Here is a 19,453-nt window from a genome sequence, read left to right as displayed (position 1 = left end):
CATGACATGCTATTGGTTCTGGAAGTCTTCAGGTATCTCACCAGGATGAAGTTGGAGAGCTGGATCTGGGGCTTATTCTAGGGCTGTTTCAAGCGTTTCATATTGTGGGAAGAATAAGTTACAGGGTCCCAGACTCAGTTTGGAGGGCTTGGGAAAATCCGGGGCAAGTCTGAACCTCTCACAATCTCACATCACCAGACCGGACACTTTCTCTTCTTCTTTCCCTGTTTCTCCATGTATACACAATCCTTATGTGTCCTCTAGTCTTCAGGAGGAGGAGTCAGAAATTCTCTCACCTTTGCCACCAGAGGTGAACTGAATAATGACATGGTTTTAGAATGACAACGCCTATTCTGTAGGTGAACTGAATAATGACACATGGACAAATATGTAACACTTGGATATTAATAGCTGAGTGGCTGGCTCCTTCAGACTTCCAACTCCTACAAGAATCTGTGTATTAACCAGCCAATCAGCACACTGTTGTGGGGGTCCCAATCATGAGTCAGGGATTAGGGGGTCATCAGCACATTTGACCTCATGAGGCTACAGCAAACTAAAAGGAATGTGTAGCTGGTATGGTGAAATGCCTGAATACTCAAGACCCTATCACCCATTATTCTGTTTCACATCAAATGAGCTTCCTGAACTTGCATCTCAACTCTACTGAAGAGCCCAAAGAATCACAAGAAATGAAATTTGAGGTAGTCATCATTTATCCTGATAGTTTTCTATTTGTAATTGTCTTCTATATTGATTACACATTAATCTTTCTTATCTGCATCCAAATAAAAGAGTGCAGTACCAGTTACTAGCTTTGGAAGATGCGCCACAAGCCAATTCATCTTGCTATCACACTTGCAAGGCTTATGTAGTATCACAAAAAAAATGAGCTCCAAATTTTGCATTCTGCACATGCAGAACAACTGTTTATGTTAGGGTATTACTCTAAGGCATCAGAGTTGAGATAAAAATAAATCAAACTATAAATCAGACAAGACAATAATGACACAAAAAAGAACAAGAACAAACAAAAACAACCCCAAGAAAAATTCACTGCCAGTTTTGCAAGTATTATAAAAGCATCTACCAACCAAGCTGTGATAAGGTGGTTTGTGTGCTTGGCCTGAGCATTTTACTAATCTGTAGCTCTGTTTTTAAACTACCATTTAAGGCCATCAAATAATTTATAAGAAATCTGACTCTGGATATCAGTAAGGTTTCATTGGAAGATAATGTACTAAGAAACTTAAGGCAAAAAACCCCCCACAAAATACTACCAGGTACCCTCTCCCACCACAGAGCTTTGCTGGCCATATTAATGACTACCATGGGATCGCAAGAATAGGTGCTGTTGTGCAGCTTCTGGACCTGTTACTATGCTGGGAAATGTAAGGAAGATGTATTTGGGGGGACAGAGCAGGATTGTGAGATTTGCTTTCATACCTTTGTTGTTATAGATAAAGACGCTCCATGATCCAAAAGGAACGCGGCCACATCCTCATGCCCCTCTCGGGCGGAAAGGTGAAGTGGGGTGTACCCAGAAGTTGTGGCTGCATTTGGAGATGCCCCTTGCTGCAATAGTTGTTGTACTATGTCTGCTTTCCCCAGTCGGGCTGAAATGTGGAGTGGGGTTTGGTCATCCTAAACAGCAAGGTAGAAATGTAAGGCTGATGAGCTGAGGAAACAATGGTGCCTTTATGAAAAATTCAGGGAATATTAGCTGCTTGATGTAAGAGGTACAATCAACTTTTTGAGTCAATGCTAAAAAAATCTCATTTGTCTTTTTCTTCAATGTTTAGAAATGAGGAGATGGTAGCTCTAAGCTAATTAAATACCTTTGGAGAGTGACTCATTAATGAGAAAACTGTGAAATGCAGTTCTGTCTATAAACTACCTCCCACTAACACCTGCCACAGAGAATCAAATTTGAACTTTAATTGCTCCTTCTTTGGGAGATAAGAGAATGTATCCTAGTAAAACTCATATACCTGGGAGGGATATTATACCTCCACACCAGTTATTATGCACTCACATGGAATGAATTATTTTATTGGTTCTGCCTTCCCATAGACAAAAGCAGAGTGTGAGGAAGGCAGTGTAGGGTTGTGCAGTAAACCTGTGCAAAGGCTCCCAGCTGAAGGGTCAGCAGGGGCTGATGCCCTCTGCTTGCCAGGCTGTGCATCCTGGCAAGGGCTGCATCTGTCTAAACTGGAGAGCCACCTCACTACAATCCACCCAAGGGCAGGAGGTACTCACCAAGTCCTGATCCCCTAGGGTCTTATCCCCAATTGGGAGGCGCAAATCATCTTAATTTGCTCAAAGATCCCTGTGGTAGTCCTCTAAATAGAAATTCTGTACTGAATTGTGATAAGGTTCAGATAAATGGTTTAAGTAGGAAAGGTAGAGAAAAGAGGCTAGAATAGAGGATGCCATTTTGGAAGAATAAGGAGGATGAGGGTCAATGTCAAAGTAAGAGGGGCTATCTAACCAGTAGGAAGCATAAGAGGAGTTAGGGAGCTGCAAGGGAGAAGAGGAATATTGAAAGCAGAAACAAATAGGTGCCAAGGAAAAAGCTCACATACTGCTACTACTGCCACCTCTTAACTTGAAACTAGAGACTGCAGACTTGTGCAAATGTATATTTACATATTGCAGGTTGAAATTAAATGGTTTATGATTCTGGACCTGAACTACCATTCTGATAACCTGACTGAACTATCTATCCCAATAGCAGCAGATACGTGGCCTTCTCCTGCAGGTGAAATACGAGGTCAATTCTGAAGGGGCCATACAGCTTGTGTAGAAAAAAAAAAATCCCCCATTTTCCTTTTTGGCTGTTGACAGCTGACTTATAAGTCAACCAAAAAAGCTCAGTTATGCTTCTAGGTTGTGATTGTTCTAGAAGCTTTGTGCATAAGCCCTTCTACACAGGAGTGTGAAGAACTTTGGACCAAGTCTAGATTCATCCCCAGTCTGTTAGGGACTAGCCGTGTGCTGACAGTTTCAGGCACAAGTTCTCATCTCATCCTATTTCATTTTGTTAAATAATAGAATGAACAAATGTGGAGGGAAGGGATTTTTTACAATGTTACTTGGGTAGAGACTTTTATCATTGGAGGTTGTTCACTATTTTTAAAGTATTCTTGAAAGACAGCATATATATACTTAAAAGTTTTAAGAAAATCAAACAGTTTTTCCTCAATTTCAAACACTTCTCAAGTATTGCACATACCTTAGCCTTAGCTTCTACCTGAGCTCCGTCTTGTACCAGATACCGCACAACTTCCGCTTGGCCGGAGCGAGCTGCCATGTGCAGTGCTGTTTCTCCTCTCTGGGGAACATGAGCCAAAGTAAATTAGCTGCAGCTCTGAAGAAGAGTCGCGTATTTTATTTGGCATAAAGCTTATGATGGACATTTTTCAAAAATAAAAAATAGTCCTAAGCACTTCCTTATGGAAAAGATAGGAAATCAAATGCATAAGAATTTCACAGGAACCTGGTCCATGAGGCAAAGACTTTGGCGTAAGCCTAGGGAGTCTTGTCACCCACTGTGCCAGGGGTGCTGCTCAGTAACCTACAACGTGGCCTCCCTTGGGGCTGGAAAGGTGAGAGCTCATAGGAGCCAAGCAGGGGGGTGAGTGAGTGCAGCTGAGCAGGTGTAGAGTGCTTGAGAGAGCCCACACCTGCACTGACGCAGGCAGCCAACCCCCCCTACCACCCACATCTGCAGCTCGCTGCTGTCACTGTGCAAGATGCCAGCCTTACCATGCCACACCATGCAACTTTTCAAAAGAAGTGGCAGTCTGGATTTTATACAAATTTTCTAATTCTTAAATATTGACCATAAATTCAGAATTAAAAACAAAACACTACATGGGCAACATAAACATAGCCAAGGGCTGGATTTGGCTTGTCAACAGCTGGTTTGCATTTCTTATTTTATCTGAACAGATTAATATCCTAGTCTTTGGGCATTTTTCCCAGTGGGTCATTTTCTTTGCCCTGGACCACCCTCCCCCTACTTTTTCATCAAATAGACTCTAATTCAGATTACTTCTTTACTTGATTAAAAATGAAAATGATATTAGAAACAGATACACTGAAATGGACAAATAACAAAAATGAAATATATTCTCTCACATAGGTGATGCCCACTTTTAAATTGCCTTTATAAATTGGTCTTTGCTTTACAGGCCACCTACTTCCACGGAAGGACTCGTGAAGACAGATTCCATAGGAAACTGGTGGACTGTGTTTACTGGAAAGGTGCTGAGGATGTCATTTAGTATATTACTCAGTGTTCCCTTTACGAATGAAAACATTCTGTGCAATTAGTAACAGGAAAGACTGTATCTCATCTGAGAAGCTGGTCTATTTCTATCTTTTGGTTGTACTGCTTGGGGCTGCTGGAAGATGCACTCTTACTGGGGAGCCCCACTCTCAGGGTAAGCGTGCAGGGCCTCCTAGCTTGCCCCTTCTGTGCCAGGATGGTGCTTGTTTTATTGTTACTTCTTTAATGCTCATGAGTCCAATGAGTGTTATTATGCTTATGGTCTATTGTGCTAATATTATGATGGCAAATTTGAAATCCTGTAAAACAATGTCAAATGCCACATGCAGATCATGGGTGGTAAGTTACCACTCTGATAGCTACTCTGAAGTGAGCCTCGTGGTTCCTACAGAGCAATGCTTAGTGTGGGAAAAGAATACCATCGAGTAATCTATGAACACAGAATTCCATGGGTTTGCTATAACATGGTGAAGCACATTAAAGAGAGACTACCTTGAAGTTAGTTGAAATCACTTCTTTTTTTTTTTTTTTTTGAGATGGAGTCTCACTCTGTTGCCCAGTCTAGAGTGCAGTGGCATGATCTTGGCTTACTGCAACCTCTGCCTCCCAAGTTCAAGTGATTCTCATGCCTCAGCCTCCTGAGTAGCTGGAATTACATGCATGCACCACCACGCCCAGCTAATTCTTTTTTGTATTTTTAGTAGAGACGGGTTTCACCATGTTGGCCAGGCTGGTCTTGAATTCCCGACCTTAAGTGATCCACCCATCTCGGCCTCCCAAAGTGCTGGGATTACAGGCGTGAGCCACCATGCCCTGCTAAAATCACTTCTTTGTATAAACAACGATAGTATCTAAACGACCTCTCCAACATGCGGTACTTTTTAATGTTTTTGTTGTAGAAAAATATCCCCCATACTTTGTTTTTAATTTATTTTTATTTTTTTTGAGATGGAGTTTCCCTCTTATTGCCCAGGCTGGAGTGCAATGGCTCAATCTCAGCTCACCGCAACCTCCGCCTCCCGGGTTCAGGCAATTCTCCTGCCTCAGCCTCCCAAGTTGCTAGGATTACAGGCATGCGCCACCATGCCTGGCTAATTTTGTATTTTTTAGTAGAGACAGGGGATTCTCCATGTCGGCCAGGCTGGTCTTGAACTCCCAACCTCATGTGACCGGACTGCCTCAGCCTCCCAAAGTGCTGGGATTACAAGCGTGAGCCACCGTGCTCGGCCACACTTTATTTTTTAAAACATAATATCCAGTAGTAATGCACCTGTAAGGTTAATGAACGTAGTTCGTAAGTCCTAACAATTTGTGGCCAACTAGAGACTGAGTGGATCTTGCCTTTGAAGTAAAGGAAACAAATGTATTCTTGAATTTTCTTCTTTTAAGTAGTCATATTAATTACATATTAATTAATTATAATAACAATAAGGCCGGGCATGGTGGCTCATGCCTATAAGCCCAACAATTTAGGAGGCCAACGCAGGAGGATTGCTTGAAGCCAGGAGTTCAAGACCAGCCTGGGCAAAATAGTGAGGGCCCCGTCTCTACAAAACATTTAAAAATTAGCCGGGCATGATGGCACATTCCTGTAGTCCCAGTTAGTTGGGAGGCTGAGATGGGAGGAGCACTTGAGTCCAGGATTCAAGGCTGTAGTGAGCTATGATTGCACCACTGTATTCCAGTCTGGGAGACAGAGCGATACTCCAACTCTTAAAAAAATAAAAAATAAAAATGTAGATAAAAACCACCTTTGCCAGTTTATTAAATACTCACAATGGACCTCCTTTGTTCAAAGAATACTTACCACATTGGTGGTGTTTGGTGAGGCTCCATGATGCATTAGTTGTGATACAATATTTACATGCCCCATGAAGGCAGCAACATGGATTGGGGTAAGGCCCGACTAAGGGGAAAAGAAGAAAATGGTGGTTTGTTGGCTTAGCATAAAAAAGTTTTGTCTGTGAGCCTGCCTGCCTGCCATCCATCCATCCATCTAAATCAGTTTAATGATCAGATTAGAGGACATCAGGACATTCACCATGACGTTACAGATTCTATATGGTAAATATATAAACATACAATCATCATTTTCCTAAAGCAAATTCTGTTACTATGAAAGACTTATGTCATACCTATTAAAAAAGAAAAAGAATTTATTTCATACTTTTAATGTAGATCTTTGAAAAAATTGATAAGTAACTTGAAGGCTGTTTTTCCCCTTTACTAATAAACCTTCCTCATCCATATGTGTGTGTATAGAAGGAGGACAGCTGTGATTTCATACATATTAGTAAAAAGTCAACTTTTATTTCAGATCCTATTCTGGGCTTTAAAGAGGATTCCCATTTATGTCACATATAAAAGAGCAGGGTACCTAACACAAAGCTGTTTCTTTAGTAAATGAACAAATCAGCATTAATAGTTTCAAACATTTAATTTTTTAACTTTATGGGTATTATAAATTAAGGCAATATAAATAAAGCAAAGACTGCAATGGTCACTAGACTAGACTTGAACTGCTTCAGATCCTATGCACACATACATATATATAAATGTACATAGACCCCAGAATACTCTTCAGCATAAAGCAGAATTTATTGATTCCAGCATATTTTATATTGAATATGTCCATGCTTGTGAGATTTAGAGTGAATAAGAAAGATAAAAATCTCAAGTCATTAATATTTTAAAGAGTATAATTTACTTGTGTTTTTTTATATGAAATGATTCCATTTTAAATTTTTCAGAGTTTAATTTAGCTTACAACATGAACATCATAACTTGATAAAACATTTTTTTTAGTATATCTAGAAAAAGCTAACCTGTTTTTTTAAAAAGGGACAGAAGGGGACAATTAATCTCAGCAGAAATTTGAGAAATGTCAAAAATATATGAAAGGAATTCTATACAATCAAAGTGAGGTAAAAGACAGAAAAGGAATAATTCCAGCTGTCCAGACTTCAAAAAGTGAGAATGGAGGACAATTAGGAAAATGAGAATTTTGTTATAGTCTTGGCACCTTTTTCCATCAGCAGGGGGAGTAGTTAGAGCTTGTGCAAGGCAAAATCTTGGTCTGAACTGCCTTTTAAAGCTCTTAGGGAACAGAGAGCTGGATTACTGGTTGACATCTCTGGACATTTACTCAAACATCAGCCAAGAATTTACTTTTATTTTAGAGCCTATTCTGATCTCTAAGAGGGTTCCTATGCACTGAAAGTAAACTTTCTATTTTATACTTAAAAATAACTCTTTGCCTAATATGAACCCATAAGCCTTGACAACATGGCAAATCAGTATTCATATTGTCAACGATTTAATATTTTAAAAATTCTAAGTGTAAATCTAGGCAAATATTCCATTTCCAGGCAAGAAACTGAAGCCAAGCAACAATCACTAGACTAGACTTTAACGTTTATGTTTGCTTCAAATCCTATAGTTAAGCATCAGGCATTCAACAAAACTTTACTGAATGATCTGTGTATGGGCCAGACACTGTGGGTATATGAAGACCAGTCAGACTCAGCCCTGCCTCCAAGGAGCCTTCAGCCTCTGGGGGTCTTGGGGGTGCCACTGAGTCATAAATCAGAGAGCTGGATAAGGGCTTTGATGGAAGTATGCACACGATGAGGTGATGGTTCCTAGAAGGAACATGTAGATCAGGCTGGGGAGTGAGGGGAGGTTTCCTGAAGAAGGTGGCCCAGATCTGTTTCTAAAGGATGTGCAGGATTTGCCTGGCCAAGGGGGTGTGACACACAGAGGCAGAGACATACAGAGGTAAACAAGAGAGTGTCTAGTCTATGGAAGTGCCAAAGGTTAGAATTAGAATTAACAGAGATCAGAGTGCTAGGAGGTAGTGAGGTGGAGGTTGGGGGTCTGGGACAAGTCTGAAAGGGTAGGTGTCAGGCTTGGTTTGCTTTGTAGAAGGCACAGCCCTGATTCTGATGGATCATTTCTCTGAGTTCTGAGTTGGTTCCTATGAGAGAAACTTAGATCTAATACTTTACCAACCTCAGCAGCTGTTTCATTAATTTTGAATTTTGAGACAGAGTAATCCTTACTTGACAAAAGCACCAAGGTCGTCTTGTGCAGGGTTTCTCAACCTCAGCACATTTGACATTTTGAATCAGATGATTTTTTGTTGCGGGAGACTGTCCCGTATACTGTAAACTGTTTAGTAGCATCCTTGGCCTTGACCCACTAGAGACCAGTAGTACTATCCAGTTGTGACAACTAAAAGTACCTCCAGACATGACTAAATGCCCCTTGGGGGACAAAACTGCACCCATTAGAGAAGCACTACAGTATAGGATTTGATATAAATTATGCTTTCTGTGAAGGTGCCCTTCCCCTTAAGCATGTGTTTTAGGTTACATTTCTTGACACAGTGATACATTTGCATCCAGCTCACCCACCAACATGTTTGTCTGCTTCTCCTAGGGACTGGCAGCCCTTTTCCTAAAGAGTTCAGAATGCAGTCTATGGCCATGATATGCAAACAAACTAGCTGGTCCCTGGAAATGGCCCTGGGGCTCTGGCTGCTAAGGCTATACTCTCAGTATCTCAGGACTCCCAGAAATCTTAACTCTTCTCACCTCGGTTACAGCTTGGATGGATGCACCGTGTTTCAGAAGGAGTTCCATTACTTTAATTCGATTCTTCTTGCAGGCAATATGAAGAGGGGTAAAGCCATTCTGCAAGGGACAAATACGTATACCTGCTTGACTACATTCCATCAAAATCCAGTTTCACTGTGTGCAGTAAATAGTTTTGCTAAAATGATGTGTGGTAAATTGAAATGAACAGAAAGTACTAGGGTTAAGCAGCACGTAGATTCTATTCTGGAAGTAGTCTAGCTGCCCCGGGAACCCAAGGTACCCTGATAATTGTGAACAGGAAGTGAATTTTTGTTACAGTCACCCGGTTAGCTGAGGTAAAAATGATCATTCATTTCGTTATTTTACTTTGGAATTCACTCTTCCAAATAATGTGTCCCAGGCTGGGTGTGGTGGCTCACATGTGTAATCCCAGCACTTTGGGAGGCTGAGGTGGGTGGATCACCTGAGGTCAGGAGTTCGAGACCAGCCTGGCCAACATGGTGAAACCCCATCTCTGCTAAAAATACAAAAATTAGGCAGGCATAGTGGCGTGCACCTGTAATCCCAGCTACTTGGGAGGCTGAGGCAGGAGAATCGCTTGAACCCAGGAGGCAGAGGTTGCAGTGAGCCGAGATTGTGCCATTGCACTCCAGCCTGGGCAACAAGAGCAAAACTCTGTTTCAAAATAATAAATAATAATAATATGTCCCTCCTTTACCTCATTTCAAATACAGACTGAAAATGTCTGGCCCCAACATTTGTCCTCACAGCTCCACTTCACCAAGGTTTATTCTGTTCTCTTTGCTGTGTTTTAAGACAACTACAAGACCAGCTCTAAAACATTTTGATTTCTTCTCTAGCTTTATGCTTCAAGTAGGTGTTTACTCCAAGGATGCAGAAATGTAAATAACCCATTATTTGAATCGTTTGGTTTATTACTTAATCTAATAAAAGAATCTGCTTTTTAATAAATTATGTCCCAAGTTGTCCTGCCTGCCGATTGAGACTGTGGCACGTATTTCAGCTGCCAGTGGAGAACTATAAAATACCAGAGTCCACTGTAAAAGCTTAGGTCAAAGTCACTGCAGGTGCTTTCACCGAGGCTTCTCAGACCATGTGGCCACAGTCCATCCCAGGATGACTGGCTACAACCTCCATATGTTGTGAAATCTTCAGAGTCAGAGGAAAATGAGAGTGGGAGCCCACGCCCTGTTTTAGGACTTATTTTTTTTCTTCTATGGAAAAATGAGTCATGACTGCTAATTTCCTTTCCTCCCTTCTCAGAATTCAGACACATTTGATAGACTGGGTGGGTCAACAGACAGATCTTGAAATGCTGCTTTGGTAAAAGGTTTTAGAATTATAGTGGCAAGGAGGTGTCTGGGGTCTGGAGAGTTTCTCTTTCGTCATTTTTCCTGCCCACTCTGAATTTTAGAGCCCACAGAGTACAAGAGGTGGTATGGATCTATCCAGGCAGGATGACCACACTCTTTTGAAAGGGGCAAAAACCCTTCCTAAAAGGGTCAATTGGATGATGACAACCTTTACCTCAAAATTGCTAGTAAACTCACATGTTTTCCCTAAAATTGGGTGACTTATTTTTTCCTAAACTTGGGTACTTATTCTGAAATAGACAGCTTACTAATTTGGGACCATTTATTTTTGCAAAGACAACAAGCACCATCTTGCTGAGAAAACCAAAGCATAGCATAGCTAAAGGTTAAAAGAACAAATTAAAGTGAAGCCTATAAACTGGACCAAAATTCTGATTGGCAAAAGGAAACAGAAGATTACAGGCAATATTTCTTTAACTTGCAGGGTTAAGATAATATAAAATTTTAGCTCACAAATTCCTAGACCACTTATGTTTAAAATAGAGTTTTTTGATAACTTTGCCTTGTTTTCAGATCTCTGAATAAACTTTTAATTCACAGAATTATAAGTTTATCCACAATAAGATGACGTTGGCCACCTTAGTCTTTTTATAATTGTATAGTCTTTGGGTTCATAAGGGAATCACCTACGTGACCATAAAAACATTAACAGTTTGGCTCCATCAGCCTTTCTCATGTCAGAAACAGAAAATTTTGTTGACTTTCGTGAAGGATATTTGAAAAAATTGACAAGAAGTATACTTTAACCAGCACCTTCTATTTTAACCTCCTCAAAGCATTCCCTTCACATACAGAGGCAGCATGTTGTGAGCAAGACAACTGAGACTGGACTCGCTGGCTGAGCCACTCACCAGGGCTTTGGCATTGGGGTTAGCTTTCTTATCCAAGAGAACCTTGGCAACTTTGTAATGGCCACAGTGGGCAGCCACGTGTAGGGCAGTCAGGTAGTCATTGGTGACATCATCCACGGGTACGTTATGCTGGAGGAGAAGCTGGACGCAGTTTAAATGATCCCCTTGTGTGGCCATGTGCAATGGAGACAATCCATTCTGGAACACATAAAGAAATCAGAGTCCATTCTTTTACCTTTTAAACACAAATGTGCAGAACACAAAGTGCAAATATAAACAGATAAAAACTCCAGTTCTTCACATGAAAATACCTTCTATTTGTAAAAGCTTTTGACAAGTATTTTGAACTACAGCTATTTTTAAAACTGGTCCTCCCAGCTGCTTATGTCAGTCAATAACAAGTTGTCAAGGATAATGTCTTTTCCTAATTTAATAGAAGTGAGAATTGCAGCATGGGCCATAACTTAGATGAATAGGAATTTTACTTTTCTTTTTACTTTAAATAGAGATGGGGTTTCACTCTGTTGCTCAGCTGGTCTCAAACTCCTGGCCTGAAGCGATCCTCCCGCCTTAGCTTCCCAAAGCACTGGGATTATAGGTATGAGCCACTGTAACCTGGCCGAATAGGAATTCTTAATATTTAAGACTAAAAGAAAAAATGAAGGTAAGAACAGTGGTATTCATTGGACTGGTATTAATTTTGTCCTTAAGAGATTACTAATACCCAATATTGAAGACTATACTGATTTGACTTTAAAAAAGGTCTGAATGTAATGCATTTCATCTCACATCAAAGAAGAAAGGAAAACTTTTCCCTTTTCTATCAATCTGGTGCCCCCATGTGTCTATGACGAGGAAAGGCAAGGCACTGACAAAGCCATTAACTAATGCTTGCCTTGTTAGTTTAAATCAACTGGGTTCAATAACACAGTTAATCATGTGCAGTAGGAACGAGTTGAAAATTCATTTAAAGAGCAGAGAGAATAAATAAATAGGGTCAAAGATAAATAAAACCTAGAATGACACCAGCACTCAATATGTTTCCTAATGAAGGCAAAACAAGCTATGAAGATGTCAGTCCTTTCTTTTAACTATGATGGCGAAGTGGGGAGCCTGGGAAATTCCTAGAGAATTCAATTATCAAGAGAGGCTCTATCAATTATTGTAACATAATTTAACATATTTTGGGGAAAAGTAATTTGACAGCAAATTCAGTTTCTAAAAAAATTGTCATCAATGAATTTTGACAATGACAGATCAAATATGCACCAAGGAACCAGAGGTTTCTGAATCCTCTGAGCCAAGTTATTTGCTCCGAATTTATCAATGGATGACATAAAGAAGGAGTTCAAGATAAGAAAAAGTAGTATAAGCTCCTTGTTAACCATTCTAACAGCATTATCCACTCTCTGACATATATTTCAACTACTTGTGTTCCGTGAAGGCAAGAGGTACATGGTTATTATTTTTTCATTGCCCAGAAGAAAGCTTTGCATATACAGAAAGAGCTCAGAAAATATCTAGGTCAATTTAAAGGCTTCATACGCTGTCAGTCCATCAGGATATTTCTGCCTAAAAAATTTCCCTCAAATATTTTAAACCATAGAAATTAAGGTGCAGGAAAAGGTAGGAACATTTCCCATTTGAGATACTGCTACCCACGAGCATATGGACTGCTTTATTCCTGCCAAAGCATTCTTTTGCTTTATGTTTTGATACAGTCTTAGAGGAAAATATGAAGTAAACAAGCAAACAAACAAAAAAATCCCACAAAATCTGAGAGAACAAATAATAGTGGAGAGTAGAAATGGGAGGCAGTGTCAATAAAAAAAATTCTCTAGCAATGCAAAAACACAATGATTGTGTGGATGGGAAACTTAAAGATAACTGGAGAAGGACAAGAAAACAGTAAAGAAAAGATCATCTGCCCTATGGAAAGAGGCGTTATTACATATGGTGCCTGAAAATATGGATCCAATGTGATGGGCTTTCTTAGCTCAGTAAGACGAAATTCTTGAAGAACTGGTCAGATGGCCTTAAGGCTAGGAATGTACTCATTCACTTAATAGTCATTCAACAAATATTTACTGAAGCCCTACTGTGTTCTGGGAATGAAAGTAGGTGCTTGTGGGTACTGCACTGAACAAGGAAAAGTTCTTGCTTTCATTCTATTGAAGAGAACCAGACAGCAAGCAAGTAAACAAGCATATAATTTCAAGATGGTGTTAAAAGCTCTAAAGAAAATAAAATATGGCCAGATGGCACTGGCAGGAGGTGGTGAAGATGGGAGGGGTAAATCGTGAGAAAACGCCTGTCTATGAGGAAGACATTTGAGTTGAAGAATATACGGGGACCACAGAGATCTGGAACAAGCTGAGGGAACTCAAACCAAACAAACAGGAAATGAGAACAAAGGTGTATTCTAGGAAGTAAAAGAAGGCTGGTTAGCTAGAAGACGGTGAGGAAGGAGCAAAACCGGAGGAGATGAGGAAGAGAGGTGGTCAGAATCTGTTAAGAAGTCTATCCTCAGTGCAGAGGGAGACTTCTGATCAAACACAGCATGTGTAATAGATATATTTATGCTTCCTCTCCCAAAACTCCACCAAAAAGCAGTTATGGATTTAAAGGGTAAAATCCAGAAGGGCACATATGTGTGTGTCCTTTTCTATTCCCACATACACAATGGGGAAGAAATAAAAAACAGATGGGGGTTGTCTCCAAACTTCGGAATATGAAAAGAGGATTTGATGTGGTAATTCATCCAGCTGAAGAGAGAGGCTGAAACCTAAGTGTCTGAAGCAGTAGAATCAGTGCTGTGCTGACAAATGTTTTAACACCCAACTCCTGGAAAAAGAAAAGCCCCAGTGTGTAGCACTAGCCAATTTCCATGCTGTAAATCCCCCCACAATAACCAATTTCAAGCCGTCCATCTGATGTTACTGAATGGGGAATTGGAAAGAGATGTACACAACCAGCTCATGAGCCGATACAATCAGGCTCCAGCACACTGCTGGGAATAAAAAGACAAGCTGATTTGCCTCTCAAATCCCAAAAAGGCAGAGGCTGTGGAAGCATAGTACCTCAGAAGATAAAGTGAGACTTGGGGCTGCAAGTAAGATTGGTTTAAAGACTGTGTATGGAGCCGTCAGGTCTCCAGGCCCTTCCCAACTCGGTAAAGTTAGGTAACTGCCTCCTGCTAGCCTGAAGGACACCAGAATCAGTGTCTGGAGAAGGTGAACTAGAGAGATTCAGACTCAAGGGCCCAGGCAGAACAGAGGGCAGTGACGAGGATCTGGACCAAGAATAGGTGATCACAGAAAAAGGAAAGAGAATGGAGGCGTTAAGGATGTGGTCTCTGGAGTTAGGCTGCTTGGGTTCAAATCCTTGTTCTGCCACTAATAGGGATAGTTTGAAAAAGCTACTTTATCTCTTTGGGTTTCAGTTTCCTCTTCTGTGAAAAGGGAATAACAGTAATACCAGTATCTCATTTAATGAGGATTAAATGAGTTAATATGTGTAAAGAACATAGAGCCTGATAAGCAGTAATCACTATGTAAATATTAGTTATCATTATTATGATTAAAGTATGCATAAAGCACAAGACTGGCAGCCTCTTTCCCCTACTCAGAATGTATTCACACATGTGTGCACTGCAAAGGTTGGTGGATTTGTCTCTCAAAAAACTGTACTGCCTAAGGTAAAGGGAACTAATTGTGACATTAAAGAGCCCCTCTTAACCACTGCCACCTGATCAGCACTGCCTACACTCTTTAGAGCTGCCACTCACATGTTTGTGCCTGACACAATTAGGTACAGCCATTGTGGGAAGTCTTCATTTTAAAATATAGAGCCAAAAAAAAAAAGGAAAAAAAGGAAATCTGAGGAATTAGGGACATTTGGGAAACAGAAAAACTAAATTAAAAGTTATCTCAAATGTTCTCAGAAAGGTAACAGAAAAAAATGTACCCATTAAACAAGAACAGGATACTTTAAGAAAAGAAGCTATCAGATAACAAGAAAATGTCCTTGAAAATAAAAGCTTGGAAGAAAAAAATCAAGACGGTTTCTCAGAAAAAATCCAAAGCAATGAGATGAATAGGAGAAAAAAGATGAGTAACTCTGATTTTTAACATTGGTCCTTACTGCTTTGAGAAAATGAAAATCAATTTGAAAGAGAACAATGGGGACTAATGGGAGAGTTTTTAAGCAGGAGGCTGACATGACTTGGATGACAGTCTATATGGCCACTCTGACTGCAAAGTGGGAACTGATTTGTAAAGGAGCAAAAAGGGAAATGGGGGACCAACAGGAAGCTACTACAGTGGTTCAGTGAGAGATGATAATGTGGCTTAGAAGACAGCAGTGGAGGGGGAAAGAAAATAGATATGCGGTACGTAAAAGGAAAAGAACAAATAGAATCGTCAAGATAAGAAACAATCAAAAGGCCAAGATGTCATCATATACAATGAAAACATCATGGCTGTTTAATTCTGTTAGACAATACCCTCAACAGCTCACCAATCTAAACCCTACATTTTAAATGAGTGATGGAATTGTCCAGACCATCTCAACCCTGTCTAGTCTTCCTAATATTGTTGAGGAAACACTGAACAGAGTGAAGAAAGAAATAATATGTGCTTTTGTTGCTTTGATAATGTTTAGAGATTAAAGCTCTTAGTAAAGCTTAGTATCATTTCCAAAAAAATCACTAGTTTAATTAATAAAAGTAGTAGTGACAATGAGGTGGTTTATATGTCGCAAAATTTATTTGCAAATATTCTTTTCTTCAAATGATGTCAAATGGTTTTACTATTAAAAAAAAGTCTAAAAGAGAGTCAACCATTAATTTTTTTCAGGCAATCATCATGTGTTCCTTTCAGATATGTCAACATTCCCAAAAAGCCCAATTAAGGTGCAGTCTTTCCAAAGTTTCCAGTCTGTATCAGCTAAGTGATACCCTTGACTTCCTTAATAGTCTATGAACTCTCAAGAAGTAAGCTGAGGGGCTAAAGATAGCCGGCACCCAAACTTTAGAGAGTGTAGAACTTTTAGTCTTTCTTAACCTAACAAGCAATTATTTCTGAGCTATGAAAATTTCACAGAGTAAAATCAAGCAGTAAGCATTCCCGAAACAAAACAAAAACCACACACACACAAACAACTTTGTGGTATAGCACATTCTACATAAAATCTTAATAAGCCCAAACTTATTTTGAGGTTCTGTAAAGATCTGGTGAACATAACTACTCTGACTGCTACATTGAAAATGTCATTTTCTATGTGATTCAAAAGGCTAGATCATATAACCATCAAAATAAATACAGTCCAATGTCCAGAAACCTGAAAAGAAATTACCTTGGTTTTTGAAAGAATGGGGGCAGCTCGATCAAGCAACATTTCTACCACCTGCTCGTGGCCACTCCTTGCTCCACAGTGCAGTGGTGTCAGACCATCCTGTTGAACAAAGGAAACATCACCAATTAAATTTGACAATAAATTCTATGAGTGCAGTGTACTTCTTCAAGATCCAGCATGGCACCCAACATGCTATGGGCAAGTGGGCTTCAAACATTTGCTCATTTATTTCTTAAAATACTGCCTTATTTTAGGTTGAAAACTACAGTTTTTCATAAGTTTAAGTAGCTGCAAAGTATGTAATTTCCCACAAGTTTGAATATTGACATTTAAATATATAACTTTTCCACTACTCTTTTGAATAGCCAATAAATCTAAGTACTACAAGTAATTTGATGCTCACCATTAACAAAAACACATGAATAAACTCTAAAATAGAAATTTGTAATATAAATTCTACATTGGTTCTTTTTCCTCTTGCGTTTCTATTTCCATTCCATTTCCCCTACATAATTTTATCTTAATGTAATTTTATGCTTGAAGGTTTTTTATTGATTACTACATATTTCTCTGCCATGAAATTATATAAGTTTAAATTTAAGAAAGGTTTAAATATTTCCTGACAATACATGCCTCTAAGTGTAAAAAACGAATCACCTGATTGGATTATTATAATTATTTGAATATAACCAATCAAAACAGCAAAAATATATAAAAAGTTTTGTGACCATTCCACAAAAACAATGTATTAAAAATTTCTCTTTTAATGAGATATGCTTTTTTCATGACTAGTTTATGTATCTGCTAATGAAGATTAGTTATTGCTAGAATGAGACAGGGTTCAGCATCAATATTAGCCCTGATTTTTGCTTTTATAGATATTAGTGCTGAGAAACCTTGTTCATGTAGACTGTTGTAGTAGAGTTACGAATTCTCTGAATTCCATGTGAAAAATTACCTAATAATCTTTTTTTGTCTTTAAAATCTTTTTTGAAAAATTTCTTCTAAAAGAAAAAAATGGGATACATGTGCACAACATGTAGGTTTGTTACATAGGTACATCTGTGCCATGGTGGTTTGCTGTACCTATTGACCCATCCTCTAAGTTCCCTCCCCTCACCCCCCAGCCCCCAACAGGCCCAGGTGTATGTTGTTCCCCTCTCTGTGTCCATGTGTTCTCATTGTTCAACTCCCACTTACGAGTGAGAACATGCGGTATTTGGTTTTCTGTTCCTGTGTTAGTTTGCTGAGGATGATGGCTTCCGGCTTCATCCATGTGCCTGCAAAGGACATGATCTCATTCTTTTTTATGGCTGCATAGTATTCCATTATGTAAATGTACCACATTTTCTTTCTCCAGTCTATTGTTGATGGGCATTTGGGTTGGTTTCACGTCTTTGCTATTGTAAATAGTGCTGCAATAAACATACATGTACATATGTCTTTACAGCAGAATGATTTATATTCCTTTGGGTATATACCCAGTAATGGGATTGCTGGGTCAAATGGTATTTCTGGTTCTAGATTCTTGAGGAATTGCCATACTATGTTCCACAATGATTGAACTAATTTACATTCCTACCAACAATGTAAAAGTATTCCTATTTCTTCACAGCCTCCCCAGCATCTATTGTTTCCTGACATTTTAATAATTGCCATTCTGCCTGGTGTGAGATAGTATCTCACTGCGGTTTTGATTTGCATTTCTCTGATGATCAGTGATGTTGAACTTTTTTTCATATGCTTCTTGGCCACATAAATGTCTTCTTTTGAGAAGTGTCTGTTCATATTCTTTGACTGCTTTTTGATGGGGTTGTTTTTTTCTTGTAAATTTGTTTAAGTTCTTTGTAGATTCTGGATACTAGCCCTTTGTCAAATGGGTAGGCTGCAAAAATTTTCTCCTATCCTGTAGGTTGCCTGTTCACTCTAATGATAGTTTCTTTTGCTGTGCAGAAGCTCTTTAGTTTAATTAGATCTCATTTGTCAAATTTGGCTTTTGTTGCAGTTGCTTTTGGCATTTTTGTCATGAAATCTTTGCCCATGCCTATGTGCTGAATGCTATTGCCTAGGTTTTCTTCTAGGGTTTTTATGGTTTTGGGTTTTACATTTAAGTCTTTAATCCACCTTAAGCTAATTTTTGTATTAGATGTAAAGAAGGGGTCCAATTTCAGTTTTCTGCATATGGCTAGCCAGTTTTCCCAGCACCATTTACTGAATAGTACATCCTTTCCCCATTGCTTGCTTTTGTCAGGTTTGTTGAAGATCAGATGGTTGCAGATTTCTGAGATCTCCGTTCTGCTCCATTGGTCTATATGTCTGTTTTGGTACCAGTACCAGGCTGTTTTGGTTACTGTAGCCTTGTAGTATAGTTTGAAGTGAGGTAGCATGATGCCTCCAGCTTTGTTCTTTTTGCTTAGGATGGTCTTGGCTATATGGGGTCTTCTTTGATTCCATATGACATTTAAAATACTTTTTTTCTAATTCTGTGAAGAATGTCAATGGTAGTTTGATAGGAATAGCACTGAATCAATAAATTTCTTTGGGCAGTATGGCCATTTTCACAATATTAATTCTTCCTATCCATGAAGATGGAATGTTTCTTCATTTGTTTGCATCCTCTCTTACATCCCTGAGCAGTGGTTTGTAGTTCTCCTTGCAGAGGTCCTTCACATCCCTTGTTAGCTGTATACCTGGGTATTTTATTCTCTTTGTAGTGACTGTGAATGGGAGTTCATTCATGATTTGGCACTTATCAGTTTAAGGAGTTTTTGAGCTGAGATGGTGGAGTTTTCTAAATATAAAATCATGTCGTCTGCAAACAGAGATAATTTGACTTCATCTCTTCCTATTTGAATATGCTTTTTCTTTCTCTTGACTGATTGCTCTGGTCTGAACTTCCAACATTATGTCGAATAGGAGTGGTGAGACAGGGCTTCCTTGTTTGTACCAGTTTTCAAAGGG

The 19,453-nt window shown here is 39.3% G+C and overlaps 1 protein-coding gene across 6 annotated transcripts in view; it reads right to left on the bottom strand.

Annotated features, from left to right (window-relative positions):
- ANK3 (ankyrin 3) overlaps window positions 1–19,453 on the bottom strand; it is a 699,134-nt gene that overhangs the window by 168,618 nt on the left and 511,063 nt on the right. For all 6 annotated transcript variants that reach the window (XM_054436350.2, XM_063669954.1, XM_054436348.2 and 3 more), the window contains 6 exons: window positions 16,493–16,591; window positions 11,138–11,335; window positions 8,890–8,988; window positions 6,102–6,200; window positions 3,236–3,334; window positions 1,447–1,644 (listed from right to left, as the gene is read on the bottom strand). In XM_054436350.2, coding sequence (XP_054292325.1) covers window positions 1,447–1,644; window positions 3,236–3,334; window positions 6,102–6,200; window positions 8,890–8,988; window positions 11,138–11,335; window positions 16,493–16,591 — 792 coding nt within the window. The remainder of the gene's footprint in view (window positions 1–1,446; window positions 1,645–3,235; window positions 3,335–6,101; window positions 6,201–8,889; window positions 8,989–11,137; window positions 11,336–16,492; window positions 16,592–19,453) is intronic.

This window comes from Pongo pygmaeus, chromosome 8 (genome assembly GCF_028885625.2).
Source record: "Pongo pygmaeus isolate AG05252 chromosome 8, NHGRI_mPonPyg2-v2.0_pri, whole genome shotgun sequence".
NCBI lineage: Eukaryota > Metazoa > Chordata > Mammalia > Primates > Hominidae > Pongo > Pongo pygmaeus.
This window is presented reverse-complemented; position numbering and strand designations above follow the sequence as displayed.